General features: G+C 35.7%; 1 protein-coding gene across 1 annotated transcript in view; it reads right to left on the reverse strand.

Moving 5' to 3' along the window:
- Positions 1-444: 444 nt before the first annotated feature.
- Positions 445-20,557, reverse strand: part of BRMS1L (BRMS1 like transcriptional repressor) — a 38,958-nt gene continuing 18,845 nt past the window's right edge. Inside the window, exons 5-10 of the mRNA XM_068546038.1 lie at positions 8,355-8,451; positions 7,208-7,291; positions 6,454-6,518; positions 5,331-5,370; positions 3,330-3,456; positions 445-1,947 (exon numbers count right to left, since the gene is read on the reverse strand). Of these exons, the coding sequence (XP_068402139.1) occupies positions 1,830-1,947; positions 3,330-3,456; positions 5,331-5,370; positions 6,454-6,518; positions 7,208-7,291; positions 8,355-8,451 (531 nt within the window). The 3' untranslated portion in view covers positions 445-1,829. The remainder of the gene's footprint in view (positions 1,948-3,329; positions 3,457-5,330; positions 5,371-6,453; positions 6,519-7,207; positions 7,292-8,354; positions 8,452-20,557) is intronic.

A 20,557-nucleotide genomic window follows, 5' to 3' on the forward strand; every position in this document is an offset into this window, starting at 1 on the left:
ATGGAATAGTTACATATGATATAAACATTGAAGTTCTGAAAGTAAATGTACTAAATCATAGTCAGTTTTTAAAATAAAGACTTTCTACTTAAAATTTCAGAACTTACACAGTACATTTTTATTAAAGTAGAACATATATGCATATATTTAAATTAAATATAACTTAGCTGTCTTAAATAGCTAAATATACCCCAATAGAGGTTGAATTGTGGTTTAGGGAAGTAGAAACATTTGTTCAACACTCCAACACTCCATATCTATTAATGTAAATTGTCTTAAATCCTTCTTAGAAGTAGACAGGTTATAAATAATAAAAGTGCACAAGTCATTCAAGACACTACGAATGACACACAAACACATCTTTTTATTATATACTAAATTTAAAAATCCAAATATTATTAAAAATGCTTATGAAACATTGTATACATAAGTACTGTCAAATACTATCAGATTATAACATTATGTACATTTGCTAAGGTTAATTAGAAACAGAACAACGTACATAACTGCTGATAATGAATTTCAGAAGTCAAATATTTTAACATTTGGCAACTGTGAAGTACTGATCTGCACAGGAAGATGTTTGCAGAGGTAAAATAGTGAGAAAACAAATGGAAAAATGCAGATATTCCTGCCCTAAGTGTTAATAAGTAGATCTCTTCCTCATCCTCTTAAGTCTCCATATAACAGAAATTAAAGTGCACAAGACCACCAGGAATACCTGATTTGGTTGTACCCTAATATATACTACAGCCAATTGTGCTGCCATATTGAGGGTTTCAATTCCCTGTACTGTTCCTGAGGTTTTAGAAGTTAATTTTGAATGTGACTAGGGGAAGAGAGGCCAATACTTTCTAAATTGCACCAAGTGGCCTTAGTGTAGAAACACCAAAGATAAAAATATTAATTTGGGAATAGATTCAAGGAGATCATCCCTGTCTATTTTGCCCTAGGAATAAAATTAGGATACGAACCTAGTTTTACCACTGGAAAATGCTTACTAAAAATCTGCTTCAAAAGATCAGACATGTACAGCAAGCACCACAATACTGTCAGTTACTGTACACCACTTACATACTGCATCATAAATACCAGGCATATATACCTGCCCTCTAAAGGTTCACAAGAAATACAGGTAGAAGCATGTTATTACTTGACACTAATTTTACTAATCAACATAAAGTATAATTTGTAAAAATAGGTCACCTCCATACAATCAAGGAAAAGGAGAAGGAAAGCTGCTAGTCTACAAAAGTGCTCCTTTTAGCTTTCAAACCCAATAGCTTAATTTGGGGTAACACAAGATCGCAAAGTAAGGCCATCAGTTCTAAATAAGCTGATGATGCCATCTATACATACTCACGTATATATGTTTAAATTTCAATTCTGATTTAACACAAGTGTACTATTACAAACCATTTATAGGAAACATTTTATCGGGCTTATTTACAAATACATGATCAGTGACAAAGATACTGAAAATCAAGAAAACTGCAGATAAATGTAGCCATTGCTAACATAGTTCACTAAAAGTAAGACAGATTTACATAAAAACCAAAGAAAAAAGTTTAGTAAGAAACCCCTACCATATATACCTATTGGTCACTGGGCCAAAAAGGCAAATAAATGTAATGATAATGATTAAACTTTTATCACTGTCTCTTTTAATAACATATCAACATGAGGTCTACTTAGAGTACTACCTACAAATACACAGTCTCTCATGATTCGATGAGAATATTAAGTTACTGAATACTTTTTTTTATTCCCATGGCACATCATGCTTGGTAACACTAATAAGGTAGATTTAGATAACACTTAAATCATGATTACGAATGTTTAATTGAATATTTTCCTTTCTGTAGCTGTGAAATGTAAAGCTTAGATTTGCTTCCATCAGGCCTCTTAAACCAAACTTCATCATGGTTAATTGTTGTAATTACAGCACTAAAAAGAAAAAAAATATGAATGAATGAATTACAATATGCCTTCTCCACTCATTTTAGAGCACAAACTATAAAACCAAAATAGCTGGACTATACGGGTAGATGCAGGTATGTAACTGTCATTTACCGGAATGCTATCAGCAGGTCATGCTGTCAAAAATATCACATTCAGCAACCCTTAATAGATAATCTCCTTTCTTTTCTTAATAGAGTTGGTAAAACTTACTACTAGAACTATTAAAAGCACACTGTCCCTAACTCCATTCCCACCCCACCTCCAAAAGAAGAAAAAGTGGAGCTAACACCACTCCTTATGTAGTATTACACCTCCAACTCATATCAGCCTTGGCGGTAGGAAATCTTTCAAATACCAAACTTAACTCCCAGTGTCAAGCATCTATGGTACTTGTACAGATTTTTTTTTAACACTACTAATCTTTATATAGAAATCTTCCTAAAAATATATGTGTTTAATCCTCTTTTATGTTATTTCATCTCCTTTTTAACCACATTTATGCTAAGTAGTAGTAGTTAAATGTCTCAAAAGCAATAAGATAAAGCAAAGAATCCATGGGTATCATGTATAACTAGTAATTAATTAGCTCAATGAGCTTCTATGAGAAAAGTTACTATACACACTGCTCCTGAAATGAGTATTCTATACTAAACACAAACACTTTATTTACTACTGATGCCTAGAAAAAGATAGTTTCTTACTGTAGAAGGTTACTACTCTGAGAATTAAATCCTAAACGACTAAAGGAATTAAAGCAGCGATGGGCAATAATATTTTCCAAAGGCCACACCAGATAAAACTTAGAAGGCTCTATAAGTAATTATATAAACTTTATTTAAGCCTAGACAGATTGAGTTTTTTAAAAGGCAATTTTCAGTTTTCAAGTTATACTTTAATTCCCACTACTCTAAGTTTTTGTTAATTTTCAATTCCTTTCCCATTCTAATTGAAGCAAATTTTTAATCTAAAATACTGTAATATACCCCAAAAAGTTAAGGATTAATAGAGCCACACTGTGGCAGCATACTGTCAAATTCATAACAGTCTGGTTTAAAGGTCATAATACTAGGATCATAGCAAGTCATCTATTATAAGAATTAATAAATGGGATCTCTTACCTGGCTAAATAATTCCAACATTTCCATTTGTGTTAATGCTTGTGTCCATGAACTTAATATGTAACTCTGGTGTATAAAATTAATACTGGTGTGTAAACATGCTAATCAAATCGTATGTCAAGAGAAAAAAAGAATCCATAGGGAATTAATAATGTATTATGAATGCACTATGGAAGCAGCAAATATTTACTGACAACAATGTGGTAAACTCTAATACTGAGTAGCCCTGAAATGATAAAGGCTTTTTACCTTGTAGGACATTCATCTTTTTTGTCAATACATATTGTCTGTCCACGTATATACCATTCACCATCATAATACAATCTTCCCTCTTCAGATCTAGCACTGTGCAGGTGTTTTTCCAGTTTCACAGGTGCTAAAGGGATCAGTTCAAAAACTGTTATATTAATAAGACATTGTCAGAAGAAAAGTGCAGAACATTAAATATTAACACCAACCCATGCATATATGTGAAAAAACACTAAAAATATTTCTTAGATAACAAACCTAAATCTAATAAAAACAAGAGAATTTCATTTCTTACATTTTTATATAATTCACTAAGTTTTTAATTTAGCTATTTAATAAAGCTAAACAATATACAATAAATCAATTAACTAGACAAGTGTTAGAAGGAGAAGCAGATACATTATCAATTACTAGTGCCAACTTTAAGTAAGATTTAAAATCTGAATTGTCGTATTTCTACTGAAAATTATATTTTTCATATTTGCTCCCCTGCAGCTGACACCTCCAAAAAAGCAAAGTTTAATATATATTCCAAAAGTTCCCCAGGACTTTGATTCTAAAAAGCAAATGTCCTCAAGTAGAACTTCCATTTTGAAATCCTAGAAATGGTTTGAGATTCACCAGATAAACTCATGCAGAGAAAAAAAATGTTCTTTATAGAAGCACACTGTCAAAAGCATACCATGAAATACACACCTCTGCATCATTCAAATGTCACCACCTCAGAAAGGTCTTCCCCAACCACTCTACCCACTCCTCAGTTAATCTTCATCACAGCTTTATATTTCCTTCATAGCAATTATTACAATTTGTCAGTATCTGTTAGTTATCTATTTACATATACATTATTATTCTGCCTCCCCCCAAGGAAGTTCCAGGAGGTCCATCTGTTGCACCATTGTATTCCCAGAACCTCAAATAGTGCCTCCTATATAGAAGGTGTTCAATAAGTATTCACTCATTCATTTGTTCAACAAATGTTTTCTGAGAACTGTGACTAAAAGAGAGATGTTTCTGACCTTTGTGGAGCTTACGATTCTCTCAGGAGACAGGTAAACATGTAAACAATCAATAAAAAATTACAAATTGTGTTAAGTGCCATGAAGAAAACAAATAGTACACATGCTAAAGATAACATAACAGGGGTCGGGGAGGAGACCCACTCCACAGTGTAGTGAGACTCTTAAAGGAATCCATGACTCGAAAATGTTCAGAATATAGGTAGTTACCCTTCCACTTAATTCCCAACGGAAGCAGTTTAGTACAATATTGCTAACAATTTCCTGACATCATATAAAGTTTAAAAGAATCCTTGGGTTAAATATAAAATAGAAATTGATCTCTTATAGATTATCTGTTGGGATATGACTCTTCGTATTTAAAACGTGTTTTATTTAAAATTCTAGCTTCATTGTTCTTAGGATTAGGAAATCTCATATATAGTGAAAGTAGGCAGAAACACAGAGAAAATTATCCTAGACAATAATGCCCATCACTACTTTGGCAGTGATTTCAGACTTTCCAAAAAACTGTGAAAGTATAATTTGATATAAATTTTACTAAGGCATATCAGAATGTGTAAATCTTAGTGGTGTGTAAATTTTCTTGATGAACCCCACTGCCAGCACTCTAATCTCTCACCTAGAAAACACAGGCACAGAAGAAATTTTGCCCACAATTCCAGAGGATTCACAGCCTCCCTGAAGGCCATCCACGGACTCCTAAAACCTCCCCTGCAGAACTACTGAACCCATAAAAAACACTAAGTACATACTTTTAAAATTACTGATCCATTATTAGCAATTGAAATGTAGTTGAAACACTAAAAGAAGAAATACATTCCATTCAGAAATCTTGAAACTTTTACATGAGGCAAAGGCTCCAGAAGAATTCCTCATAATTCTGGGGATAGTGTTCACTGATGAAATGAAACCAGTGATAGGGGACTGACTTAAAAAGTCTCCATAGCGAAGATTTCTGAACTCAGACTAAATGACTTACGTTCTGTTTTCACTCTGTGTGGACCCAGTGTAGCCATTGCCTTAATTTAAAAAAAAAAAAAAAAAGAAGAAGAAGAAGAAAGATGTCTGAGTTCATAGGCAAAGTATATTTTAGTTTCTATTTAATGTATACAACACAACTGATAAGCTCAATGACAAACACAGTGAAATACGGTCTTTAGCTGCTTCAGTAAATTGGTAATGTCTAAGACCATAGGAATATATAAAAAGAATAACAATTTCTCCTAGAGGTGTTATCAATATCTGAAATAATCTCAAATTCTCAATTAAGAAGCTTCTGAAAATAGAAAAATTTAATAAGAAAACAAGTCTCCACTTTCAAACAAGCACAGAAAATCCTATAATGCTTGGATGTTTAAAGACAGGATGCAAGACATATAATAAGGGTTCAAATATTCACTTTCGTTTATTCAACAAATATTTATTGAGGGTCTTCCATGAGCCATTATCAGGCTAAGAACTAGGCACAGAATGGTAATTTATTATTATTTTGGGGTAACCTAAATAAATGCTTTTCTGCACTTTTGCATAAATTATTAATTACATTATCACAGGAAAAAACAGTCAAACAGCTGACATGCATCTCTTAAAATACTCTTGCAGGGACTTCCCTGGTGGCTCAGTCGTTAAGAATCCTCCTGCCAATGCAGGGGACACAGGTTTGAGCCCTGGTCCGGGAAGATCCCACATGCCGCGGAGCAACTAAGCCCGTGCACCACAACTACTGAGCCCGCATGCCACAACTACTGAAGCCCGTGCGCCTAGAGCCCATGCTCCGCAACAAGAGAAGCCACTGCAGTGAGTAGCCCGTGCACCGCAACAAAGAGTAGCCCCCTGCTCGCCATAACTAGGGAAAGCCCACGCGCAGCAACGAGCACCCAACGCAGCCAAAAATAAATATAAACAAATAAATAAATAAATAAATTTATTTTTAAAACTCTTGCAATCCACTATTATCTGTATTAGTATTAACTGTCTTAGAGAGACTGTTGCAAAGTAAAGCATATTTACAATAATATTTTGATGTATTAGTGAAAAATCATAGAATCTTAAAAAGTAGACTATAAAAAATATACTGGTATTCCATTGCTCTTTAATCATACCTTCCTTATTGTTGTCCAGTCTTCAAGAATATCAAGATCTTGTAGCATATAAACTATATACGGACGTTGAAAAGTCAAGGTCAATTTAGCTGTAAGAATTTCACATTTTGAATTATACCTCCAAACTTCTGTTTCTCAGAGAATGGAACAATGACTTCCGGACAAAAACCTTCAGCATGCTGAATTCTGACTTCAAATTATTCTTCAAAAAACTTAGTACCAGGATAAATATGTTCCAGTACTTCAGATGTTATAACCATATTCCCTTAGTCCTATGGTGTCACTGATAGCAAGATACACCATCAACCTAATCACTGGTTTGAGGCGGGGGGAAAAAGGCAGGAGCGAGGGGAGGGTACCAAAGGGAATGCCAAGATTGAATGCACATATTAATTTAATTTAAAGACACTCCAGTTTCAGAGACATTAAAAATGTTAAAAAGTACACATGAGAATTAAGCAATCATGCTACATACTAAACAGCTGCTTCATATCAAAGCCCTTGTGATCTACAAAGCCATATTAATTTTCAAAGTTGGGATCGTGACTGAATTTCTACTCCTTCCCCACTCCTCTTAATCTCAACTATACCCTTCTGCCTTCAATCGGTTTTATAAATCATCTTTTGCTTATTACAGGATCATGCAAATAAAGACAATGTATACTAACAAAAGTTACAAAGATATGCACAATGCAAAAATGTACATTAAAACAAAACAAAACAAAAAAACCCCAGAAAATTTGAAAAAGGATATCTGAAACCACAACTGGCTTCTTTTTGTCAGGACTGAAAGGGTCCTTCCTCTTTTTTCTTGACTGAAGCTCATCGTTCCACAACTCTGGCAAGTAAATAAAAATTAAGTATTAGCTGATTTCTGGAGATCAAAGGAGGAAAAAAAGACTATATAATTTCATAGTCGCAAAATTTCATTGTTGTCTGTTTATATACTGTATATATGTGTATACTCTACATATATATATGACTATATATAATTTCATGAGCAGTTATATATTTTGAATTTTCCTCTGCTTTTATTAGAGCAAAATTCAACTTGGCACTTAGTGACTAATAACTGATAAACATATGTCAGGCACTTTGTTAAATATACATCGCATGAATGGTCTCGACTAATCCTCAAAGCTACCTCTGAGGCAGATAGTCTCATTACTTCAATTATAGGAGGAGACTGATTTAGAAAAGCTAAAGTAACTGTCACCCATGGTCACCCAACTACAAGTAATGCAGCAGTGGCATTAGAGCTCAGCTCGTCCTCTCTGCCTACTCCATACCAGAGAAATAGAATTTGTAACAAGTAAAATAATACATATGCAAGAACGATAGGATAACCCAGTAAATCTTCCATCCAGTGTAGAAATCCTTTCCACAGTACCTCTGAAAAAGCCACTTCACTTTGGACTGATCTAATTAGTAGTAAGTATTTCCTTTTTCTGAGACAAAAATCTGCCTCCCTGGAAAGTCCATCCATTTGTCCTAGTTTGTGTGGGACCAAAGAGAAAAGGGTTTTATTCCTTCTTCCACATGACAATCTTTCAAGGCTTAGAGGAAAGAACATGTACTATAGCTGTCTTCCAATACTATGCTTATGTTATAATAATATTCTTACTACTCTTGTAGTATACTATCTTATGCCTATAGTTCCTGTCTCACTTCTATTTTGTTCCCTTTCATGTGCTCCATTTTCTACGTCTTTCTGAAGTGTGAGTCCAAATCAAAGCAACGATCACAATCATATCAAATTCTTTAGCAGTCTTGCCCCTTCCCCTCTCTTTAGGACACTTCATTTACATAACATATGTATAGGAGACTACATACGGCAAGACACCTCGGTAAACCAAAGGTTTAGTGTCACTTAAACATGACAGTCACAGCATTCCCCTCACCTGAGGTAATATCAATGCTGTGCCTGTCCTCTTCAAGCCTTCTTATCTTCTCCTCTAGTTCACTCTGCACTGTATCATATAACAAAAGCTTTTCACTCTGAAAAAAAAAAAGCAGATCACACGTAAGTAGAAAGAACAAATCGGTCTATCTTAACTAAGAGTACCAAATAACTCACTCTTAAAGTATGTTAACATATGGTGCTTTTGTTTAATTTCAACTTAAAAATTTTAATGATAAAATGTCAAATATATGAATAAACTAACACTAGAAAATATAGAATCTAAATATAGGGAGAACTATATACAATTAAATTGTTTAAGAACATCTAAATTTATATGTGATAAATAAAGAGGCAAATATTTACTTTATAAAAAAACTCATAGTAAGCTCCCATGGTCCCTTTTAAATATAAGCAGGTCTCACCTGTACCACAATGGAGACCTTGTCCTATAAAGTATATCATTATAAAATGGATCACTTTTTGTCATCAGAACAATTCCTCGTTAATATTGCAGAATCATATTAAAATAGACTAATATATCACCAGGAGAAAAATTCAAATCTAAATTTTATAATAATTTTAAACAATTCAATTATAGTCAAAATCCTAAAATTACAGATTCATTATATCCAAATCTTTCAACAAAACTATAGAAAGATTGAGTCACTTGCTAAGAGACAAGACTGTTCACTAGTAAATCAGACTAGAATCCAGGTCTACTAGTTCTAGCCCACTGTATCCCTTATTTTAAAAGCCATAGAATGCACATCAGTATAATATATAGATTTATTATATAAAAAGCTATGACAGATTCCCACCCACCCACCACACGCTTATCTCTAGTAAGGATATTAGCCTATTGGGCCAGATATAGCTAGATATGACTGTCTCGTAGAGGTCACTGGAATGCAGTTAGTTATGATTTCTTGTGGATGGCATAAGCCATGCCCATTTTCAGCATTCCCAGTGTCAGTTATGAAGTCCTCTCTTTGGGGTTTGAAATTTAGAGTCTACACATGCTTGAAGGTTCTCCTGAGTGGTAGAGAAAAGATGGCTTTTGTCAAGTTGAAGCAATCCAGGAGCTACAGAGAAAGCAAAGCTGAAGAAGACTAAAACTAGATCTCATATGAAAAATTATCTCATTACATGCTACTCTCTATGCTTACTTCCTTTTACTTACCCCTCTGCCTTTGGTAAAGTCTTACAGATATTCTAGCCTTATCTACATTGTATTACAAGAATTGGGAAATGTTATGTAGCAGAGAAAAAGGGAGAGCAGGCTGTGGCCACAGTCAAGATCGTGTGACAGCTATAAATAGAGCCGGATTCTCCAACCAAAGATGACTCTGAATGCTAAGCAGGAGTGATAAAGCTTTTGTTTTTAAGAATATTTCAATTTTAAAAAAACTTTTAAGTAAAAATAAAAATTAACATTAAAAAAAAGAATATGGAAGTTTAACTGCTGCATTCTCTTTGCTTTCTATTGATAAATTTGCCCTAGGCCAAGCAGAAATTCTAAAATAAATCTACCGATCATTCTTTAAAAAAAAAAGCCACAATGGGACTAAAATGTTTGAAGCTTTTAAGGTATCTCTAAAAATATAATAGGTATATTTTAAAGTATACAAATAGAAGTGCCTTGAATCTTTCCTCACTGTTATTTCTTTGATCTTCTCTCCCTTATCCCCAACCCCTCAACAACTTTCCCTGAGAAGGAAAGTCATAATGAAGCAGCTAAAAGACACCTAGAAAAAAAAGAGGAATCCAAACTCCCTTGCTTTGGTGCCTGTAGAGGCTTCTATAGTCAATAGATAACTTAGCTTTTTTAAAGTATTACTAATTATAATTACATGTTTGGCTTCAAAATCCCAAAACCCTCCAATCTCCACACCTATACTTAGTGAACCTGCTCACTGAGCCCTTTCGCAGGCTGACACCTATGCTCCTTCTCATCAGGGCAATGCCAGGGAGCCCCAAGAAAGTGGCTCCAAGGTTCCGTGTTTGTACTCGTCTCCCCCCCTGGCCTGGGTTCAGAACCAACTCCCTTTTGGCAGTTCCCTGATTTAGGCATCTCACAGTTCCCAACCTGGAATGGAGTCCTCAGAGATTTTCAAAGACTAGCATTACCAGAGAGCAAACCATATTAAAAAGCTACAATCATTTTTTTTAAAAGTGGGATGCACTGGAATAAAAAGATAAGCAGAACAGAATTTAAAAGCCAAGAAATAGACCCATTGGTTATGGGAAATTTTATGAAAAAGGTGACTTTTCAAATCATTTGGAAACCTGATGACAATAAATGACAACAGAAAAATAAGTTTAACTATATAGAGCAAAACTCAGGTTCTTTGCCTCATGTTATACAAAAAAATTAATGAACTAAAGAGTTAAATTTACGAAATGAAATCCAAAAGAACTAAAGGAAAGGGACTTCCCTGGTGGTCCAAGGGTAAAGAATCCGTCTTCTAATGCAGGGGACGCGGGTTCAAGCCCTGGTTGGGGAACTGAGATCCCACATGCCATGGGGCAACTAAGCCCAAGGGCCACAACGACTGAGCTCCTGTGCCTCGACGAGAGAGCCCGTGTGCCGCAAACTACAGAGCCCACGCACTCTGGAACCCGCGCACCACAACTATAGAGAGAAGACCCACCCGCCACAAGAGAGAAGCCCATACGCTGCAACGAAGAGCCCGCGCAGCACAACAAAAGATCCCGCGTGCCTCAATGAAGATCCCGTGTGCTGCAACTAAGGCCTGACGCAGCCAAAAAATAAAGAAAGAAAGAAAGAAAAAAAATCAACTTCAAAAGAACTAAAGGAAAGATGGTGACTCTTTATTTGATGTTGGGGTGAAAGAAGTCTTTCAAAGCACAAAAATTAGAAGGACAAGTTATTTTTTTAAAACTATGCACACAGAAATTAAAAACACATTAAAAAGCAAACAAAAGTAAGAGGAAGGCAATAAAAAAATATTTACAACATGACAAAGGCCTAATAACCATAAGATGGAATTAAACAAGCATGGATAAATCAGTAAGAAAAATCTAAATACTATCCATACTCACTGCCAAAATCGGCCAAAAAGAGAGACAGAAAAACACAACTGCAAATTAAAATGTGCATGATGTGATATTATTTTTCACTTGGCAAAGTTGTTTCATTCTTTTCAAGTATAATAAACAATGCCAACTGATACTGAGAATATAAACCATCTCAACAATTTGGAAAGTAATTTAGAAACAAGTATTGAGGACTTTACTGATTGTATCCTTTGATCTAGTAATTACACTGAGGATTCCATCCTAAGGAAATAACAACCTCGACCAATGCTGTATGGAAAAGGATGCTCACAACAGCAATACTTGTAATGCCTAAAACTAGGAACAAAGTAAAATCCAATAATAGAGTATTGGCTACATAAATTATTGTACATCCATACTACTACTCTGCAGACACCAAAAATTCATAATTCAAAAAGTAGGGAGAAACTGCTAGAGTAAGATTACAAATGAACCCAGATCATAAACTCTCTCTTCCCTGAGACATAATGAAATAAACAAAAATATGTACAAAATAAATCAACAAACCACACTTGTAGTTATCAAACAAAGGAAGGGGCACAATGTCATGCCATAATCTCTGAACGTGGTGACTAAACTGAGACAGAACCCCAGGACCCGCATTATGTACACTACACACATGCGTGCACTTCATAAAGAAAGAATATGAGAGAAGGGGGAATATTCTGAAAAGTCTGAGTTATACTTCCAAATCTAGAAAGAAATGAAGGAGGGTCTGGATGGGGGAAAATACATGAAAAGCCCTAGAGAGAGAAAGCCCTCTTCATGGTAGGCTCACCAGTGAGAAGAAAACTTCCACAGCTCAGCAGCTGACAAGCTCTGCACACAGGCAGATTGTATTGACTCACTCTTAAATATGAATGATGGCCAAAGGTGACGAGTTATTTGTGAAAAGCATCAAAATGAAAGACATAGAGACAAACAAACAATAAAGAAGTATAAAGAAACAGACATAAGTCAAGACACAGAAAAAAATTTCAAAGCAACTACATTTAATACCCATAGAGGAAAGCGATTACACCCGTAAGGAAAGAACAGGAGTTAGAAAAAATATTTTAAAATGAGTAATCAGAGGGCATAAGTGCTCTTGGAAATTAAATACATAATAGAAATAAAATATTTAGTAAAAGGAGTGGATGAGAAAGTTGAATACGCTCTTAAAAAGAATAAAATAAGAATGAAGGGAGGGAGGGGTAGGGACTTCCCTGGTGGCGCAGTGGTTAGGAATCCGCCTGCCAATGCAGGGGACACAGGTTCAAGCCCTGGTCTGGGAAGATCCCACATGCCGTGGAGCAACTAAGCCCATGTGCCACAACTACTGAGCTCACGTGCCACAACTACTGAAGCCTGTGCACCTAGAGCCCGTGCTCCGCAACAAGATAAGCCACCGCAATGAGCAGCTCGTGCACTGCAACGAAGAGTAGCCCCCACTCGCCTCAACTAGAGAAAGCCCACACACAGCAACGAAGATCCAATGCAGCCAAAAACAAATAAATTTTTTTAAAAAAATGAAGGGAGGGAGGGGTGGAGGGAGGGAGGTACAATAAAAATATATAAGATCTACATAATATGTAATAATTATATGAAATAAGAGAAAATTCAAAGATCAATCTTGGAGGTCCTGCAGCCAACCAATAAGAGTTTCAAAAAGAGAAAACAGAAAATAATGGAGAAGAACAATATAAGAAACTTCCCAGAACTAAAGATATGAGTTTCCTGATTTAAAGGTTCCTTTGAGTATCCATAACGAATGAAAAGAGACACACAGCAAGGCACATCATCTTGCTGTTCCGCAGCACCAAGGATAAAGAAAAATAGGTATTCAGGAAGAAAACAGGTCATGAACAAAGGATCAGGAATCAAAATGATAAGAGGCTTCTCATAAGCAATACTGGAAGCTAGAAGACAATGGAAAAATGCCTTCAAAATTCTGAGGAAACATGATTACTTACCATCTAGAATTCCATACTCTGAATTGTGAGTTAAGATGTTTTTGGACATGAAAGATGTAGGGGTTTTAAAACATGTCCAATAAATGTTTGACATGCCTCCCTTCAAAAGGTAGAGTCTAATTCCTCTCCCCTTGAATGTGGGTAGGACTTAGTGACTCATCTCTAATGAACAGAATGTGGCAGAAATCTAAGTTATTAAAAATCCTGTCACTTCTGTCTTGCTCTTGCGACCCGTTCACTCTGGGAGAAGCCAGTCACCAGGTCATGGGGGCCCTCAGTCAGCCTGTGGAGAGGCCCATGGGACTAAGGCTTCCAACCAACAACCAGCAACAGCTTGCCAGCCTTGGAAGTCAGTCACTTGGGAAGCAGATCCTACAGCCCCCCCTCAAGCCTTCAGACAACTGCTTCCCTGGCCGACCTCTTCACTGCAACTTCATGTGATTCCCTGAGCCTGAACCACCCAGCTAAGTTGCTCCCCAATTCCTGACAATAGAGACTGCGAAATAATAAATGTTGATTATTGTTTTAAGCGACTAAATTTTGGAGTAATTTATTACAAAGCAATAGATAACCAATACAAGAGGTCTCAAACAACTAACTTCTGTACACTTTTTCCCAAGAAGCTACTCTATGAAACTGAAAAAAGAAAACAAGATCTAGCAGGAAAGATGTAAAGGGAATTTCCAGGGTGATGGTAAAGAGATACCCCTGTAGACAGAGATGCAGCTGGCCTAGAAAGCATCTGAAGGATGTAGCAGGAAGGAACAGGTGAACAAGGTGTCCAGGGGTGGAGAAGTTGCTCCCAGGAGGGAGGACTCCAGAAGGAAATGGGTCTCATGGATTACCTGATGCATTTGATCACATGGAAAATGGCATTGGGGGTTTTCATAAATCTGCTGGGGTCTCTGGGAAGAAATGGTAAATAAGAGAAAACTAACAAACAATAAATGAAGCAATTAATCCCAAGGTTAAAAAAAGTGTAAGTTTAAAGTGTACAGCAATACAAAAAGGGAAGTTTAACCAAAGTGTAACTCCTGGATCAGTAAACAATATTTATAGTTACAGTAAAACAAAAATTGTGACACAATATTAGAAGAATGAGATGAGGGGAACTATTATGGAATCCTCAGCTTCCATAATAGGAAACCAAAAGGTAATATCTGAAACTGATATTATTTAGAAATATGAGGGTAAACTCCAGAAGCAGTAGATAAAAGATTTTGATAGACAATTGCTGCTGGGATGTAAAATATGGAGATGGCAGAGGGACTGCTGTTTTTCATTACAAGCCTGTGCCTTCAGAAATATGTACACACATTACCCAGTAAAAACTGATTTTTAAAAGGGTATTTAGGGAGGGGGAATTGGATGAAGACAATCAAAAGGTACAAACTTCCAGTTATAAGATAAACAAGTACTAGGGATGTGATGTACAACATGATTAATATAATGAACACTGCTGTATGTTATATATGAAAGCTGTTAAGAGAGCAAATCCTAAGAGTTCTCATCTCGAGGAAAAATATTTTTTTCTCTTTCTTTAATTTTGTATCTATATGAGATGATGAATGTCCATTAAACTTATTATGATGATCATTTCACGATGTATGTAAATTAAATCATTATGCTGTACACTTTAAACTTACACAGTGCTATATGTCAATTATATCTCAATAAAACCAGAAGAAAAATTTTTAATTTTTCAAAATAAAAAATAAAACACAAAATGACCCCCCCCAAAAAAACAAAGTATTTAGAGCCATAAGGAAATGCTCATGAAATGCTGCTTATAAAAAAGTTATGATACAAAATAGTATACATAGAGTCATATTAGCTATGTGAAAAACAATTATACAAACACACATACTTATTAACAGTAATTACCTCTGCTTGGTAGATTATGGTTGCTTTTATTTTCTTCTTTAGACTTATTTCTCAAGTTTTCTCAATAGACAGTTATTAATGTTACAATCAGAAACAAAAAATAATTAAATGAATAGACAACCAAAAAATCAGAGCTCTGAAGAGCTCTCACCAATCTTCTCAAGAACTGGAATCCTAACCCTGAACCCTAAGGGCCTGGCTGAGACCCTGCTACCACCTGCTGTCACATCTGAAAACTCATTTGCAGCTCTGTGGGGAGGCTTAAATGAGATAACCTAAGTAAAACATCTCCATCCATCTTAGTGCCTGGCACATTGTAGTATTCTATAAATACGATTTTCTCCCTTAATTTGACACAAACCATCTGCTGCCTGATTGTCTCTGTGGTTTTGGGCACACTCTCTATGTGCATACCTGTGTGAACCTGTCTAGTCTCTGGTCCCGGCCCCTCTTTTCTATCTGCTGCTAATCAAACTTTTATTCTGACAACTGTCAGTGTGTCTTCCTTCTTCCTGCTTCCCTTGCCTCTCAGGTTATTTCTATATGAGTCAAATGTAGAACTAAGGAACAAGCAGATACAAAGCCCTGAACAACAAGTTCAGATTTAATGGTAAACTGCATGAATGACTGAATGACAAGAAAGATCAAAGGATTTCAATCCTGTTCTGCTGCTTATTAATTGTGTGACCCTCAAGCAAACTATTTAACCTCTGTGAGCCTTAGTTAACCCATTCATAAAAATCAAGATAATTCCTATGCTATAAAGTTGTTACAAGTATTAAAATGAGAGAATGAATGTAAAACACATAACACTCTAAATGTAAGTTCCCATTCACCCTTTATTTCCTATCTAAAATGCCCTTGAACTACTCGTGAGTATTTTCAGATTAATTATATAATTAAACAGAGTAATTATAATATTAATTATATATTAAACATACAAAACAGCAAGCCATAACTAAACCACAAGAAATTTAGGTAAATATTTAGCATCTCTATGGAGGAGGGAGGACTTTCAAAGCTGAAAAATGATGGAAGAGAAAGAATATCAATATAATTGTCTAAGTAACAAACATTACTTGAAGGTATCTTATTGACTTTTATTTATGGCAATATAGTAGACTAGATATCCACAAAAAACATAACAAAATAAAACTCCCACCACACCTAGACAGACATTCTAGATAAAATACCACAAAACTCTTTTTTAAAGGTATAGCTAATCCCTTAAGAAAATAAGAGACTATCCCCAAGGACCAAATATAAACAAGGAGCTAGAAACCAGCATGCTAACCTGATATTAAAGCTGGGGTTTCCCAAAATATAGCAGAGGGAGGAACACTCCCAAACTCATTCTACGAGGCCACCATCACCCTGATACCAAAACCAGACAAAGACATCACAAAGAAAGAAAACTACAGGCCAATATCACTGATGAAAATAGATGCAAAAATCCTCAACAAAATACTAGCAAACAGAATCCAACAGCACATTAAAAGGATCATACACCATGATCAAATGGGGTTTATCCCAGGAATGCAAGGATTCTTCAAGATACGCAAATCAATCAATGTGATACACCATATTAACAAATTGGAGAAAAACCATATGACCATCTTAATAGATGCAGAGAAAGCTTTCGACAAAATTCAACACCCATTTATGATAAAAGCCCTCAGAAAGTAGGCATAGAGGGAACTTTCCGCAACATAATAAAGGCCATATATGACAAACCCACAGCCAACATCGTCCTCAATGGTGAAAAACTGAAACCATTTCCACTAAGATCAGGAACAAGACAAGGCTGCCCACTCTCACCACTATTATTCAACATAGTTTTGGAAGTTTTAGTCACAGTAATCAGAGAAGAAAAAGAAATAAAAGGAATCCAAATCAGAAAAGAAGAAGTAAAGCTGTCACTGTTTGCAGATGACATACTATACATAGAGAATCCTAAAGATGCTACCAGAAAACTACTAGAGCTAATCAATGAATTTGGTAAAGTAGCAGGATACAAAATTAATGCACAGAAATCTCTTCGATCCCTATACACTAATGATGAAAAATCTGAAAGTGAAATTAAGAAAACACTCCCATTTACCATTGCAACAAAAAGAATAAAATATCTAGGAATAAACCTACCTAAGGAGACAAAATACCTGTATGCAGAAAATTATAAGACACTGATGAAAGAAATTAAAGATGATACAAATAGATGGAGAGATATACCATGTTCTTGGATTAGATGAATCAACATCGTGAAAATGTCTCCACTACCCAAAGCAATCTACAGATTCAATGCGATCCCTATCAAACTAACACCGGAATTTTTCACAGAACTAGAACAAAAAAATTCACAATTTCTATGGAAACACAAAAGACCCCAAATAGCCAAAGCAATCTTGAGAACGAAAAACGGAGCTGGAGGAATCAGGCTCCCTGACTTCAGACTATACTACAAAGCTACAGTAATCAAGAATATGGTACTACCACAAAAACAGAAATATAGATCAATGGAACAGGATAGAAAGCCCAGAGATAAACCATGCACATATGGTCACCTTATCTTTGATAAAGGAGGCAAGAACATACAGTGGAGAAAAGACAGCCTCTTCAATAAGTGGTGCTGGGAAAACTGGACAGGTACATGTAAAAGTATGAAATTAGAACACTCCCTAACACCATACACAAAAATAAACTCAAAATGGATTAAAGACCTAAATGTAAGGCAAGACACTATCAAAGTCTTAGAGGAAAACATAGGCAGAACACTCTATGACATAAATCACAGCAAGATCCTTTCTGACCCACGTCATAGAGAAATGGAAATAAAAACAAAAATAAACAAATGGGACCTAATGAAACGTAAAAGCTTTTGCACAGCAAAGGAAACCATAAACAAGATGAAAAGACAACCCTCAGAATGGGAGAAAATATTTGCAAATGAAGCAACTGACAAAGGATTGATCTCCAAAATTTACAAGCAGCTCATGCAGCTCAATATCAAAAAAACAAACAACCCAATCCAAAAATGGGCAGAAGACCTAAATACACATTTCTCCAAAGAAGATATACAGATTGCCAACAAACACATGAAAGAATGCTTAACATCATTAATCATTAGAGAAATGCAAGTCAAAACTACAATGAGATATCATCTCACACCAGTCAGAATGGCCATCATCAAAAAATCTACAAACAATAAATTCTGGAGAGGGTGTGGAGAAAAGGGAACCCTCTTGCACTGTTGGTGGGAATGTAAATTGATACAGTCACTATGGAGAACAGTATGGAGGTTCCTTAAAAAACTAAAAATAGAACTGCCATATGACCCAGCAATCCCACTACTGGGCATATACCCTGAGAAAACCATAATTCAAAAAGAGTCATATACCAAAATGTTCATTGCAGCTCTATTTACAATAGCCAGGACATGGAAGCAACCTAAGTGTCCATCAACAGATGAATGGATAAAGAAGATGTGGCACATATATACAATGGAATATTACTCAGGCATAAAAAAAAAAAAGAAATTGAGTTATTTGTAGTGAGGTGGATGGACCTAGGGTCTGTCATACAGAGTGAAGTAAGTCAGAAAGAGAAAAACAAATACCGTATGCTAACACATATATATGGAATCTAAGAAAAAAAAAAAAAGGTCATGAAGAACCTAGGGGTAAGATGGGAATAAAGACACAGACCTACTAGAGAATGGACTTGAGGATATGGAGAGGGGGAAGGGTAAGCTGTGAAAAAGTGAAAGAGTGGCATGGACATATATACACTACCAAACGTAAAATAGATAGCTAGTGGGAAGCAGCCGCATAGCACAGGGAGATCAGCTCGGTGCTTTGTGACCACCTAGAGGGGTGGGATAGGGAGGGTGGGAGGGAGGGAGACGCAAGAGGGAAGAGATATGGGGACATATGTATATGTATAACTGATTCACTTTGTTATAAAGCAGAAACTAACACACCATTGTAAAGCAATTATACTCCAATAAAGATGATAAAAAATAAAAAAATAAAGCTGGGGTTTCCTTGAGTGTATTTGCTGGTTATTGAACAGAGAGGCATGACTTTTAGTGGCTATTTGGTTAAAAGAGAAAGATCTTGGGGGGAACTGGGATCCCTGCATGGTCCTGAAGGGTTACTATCTTTAGTGAAAAGGGCGACTGAAAAAATCCACCTGAGGGAAATCTGTCTCAGCCTAGGCAATAAGTGGGGAAAAAAGTTTTCCCTGAAAATATGTCATCTTGGGCCTGATTTCTACATCTTTGGGATTCAAATATAGACCCTGCATCTTCCAGAAAATCCAAAGCCAAAAGGCAGTCATGTGCTGCTGGCATACCAGGATGCCTGGCTGAAACAACTCAGCAGAAATAAAAGCAAATACTATTTGAAGAGCTACAGCCTCTGTCCAGGGCTCACAGAATTACTACCAATAAAACCTCCAGAATCATGAAATAAGGTGTGAGGTTTGGCAGAAATAAAAAAACAGAATTAGGCTCTGAAGAATGTCAGATAATGACTTATTGAATAAAAATATGAATTAATTATTCCAATATGAAAAACCAAATAAGGCCTTACAGATGACTAATCACAGTTCCAGAAGACAGAAAGAAAGAAAATGGAAGACAGACAATACCAGAAAAGTTAACAGCTGAGAAATTTCCAGAATTAACAGAGAACAAATTCTGAGATTCGGAAAGCACAACAAATCCAAGTCAGGAGAGAAAAATAAGCTCTATGGAGACACACAGTAGAGAAATTGAAGAACAGCAAAGAGAAGAGCTTTTGCAGCCAGTGAAGGGAAGGAAAAAAGTTATCTACAGATGACTGTAGCCTTCTAGCACAGACTATGGAAAGTAAGATCCTAAAAACGTTAACAGGAAATATCTGTCATCCTGGAATGTTATAACCCCTTAAACTGTCCTTCCACAATTTCTACAAATAAAGCTATTTTTGAACAAATAAAAACTGAGCTTACCACTAACAGACTCTCAGTGAAGTAATGCCTAGGATGTTCTTCAAGAAGCAGAAAACAGATCTGCAAGGAAGGGTTGCAACTCGAAAACAGTGAACAAGAAACTAGTAATGCGGAAAATGTGGATAAACCTAAAAAGAACTAAATTTACGAGATCAAAATAACGTCTCATCTAAAGTATGAAAAACAAGAAGGAACTAAAATAGTAAACAACTATACCTTGTAATTTGAGAGGGAGTAACTGGAGTTAGAGTTTTAAGGTCCTTTATAGGAGTTCTAAGGAGGAGGACAGAGTTATTAA

The sequence above is a fragment of the Eschrichtius robustus genome, chromosome 1 (assembly GCF_028021215.1).
Source record: "Eschrichtius robustus isolate mEscRob2 chromosome 1, mEscRob2.pri, whole genome shotgun sequence".
NCBI classification, from domain to species: Eukaryota; Metazoa; Chordata; class Mammalia; order Artiodactyla; family Eschrichtiidae; genus Eschrichtius; species Eschrichtius robustus.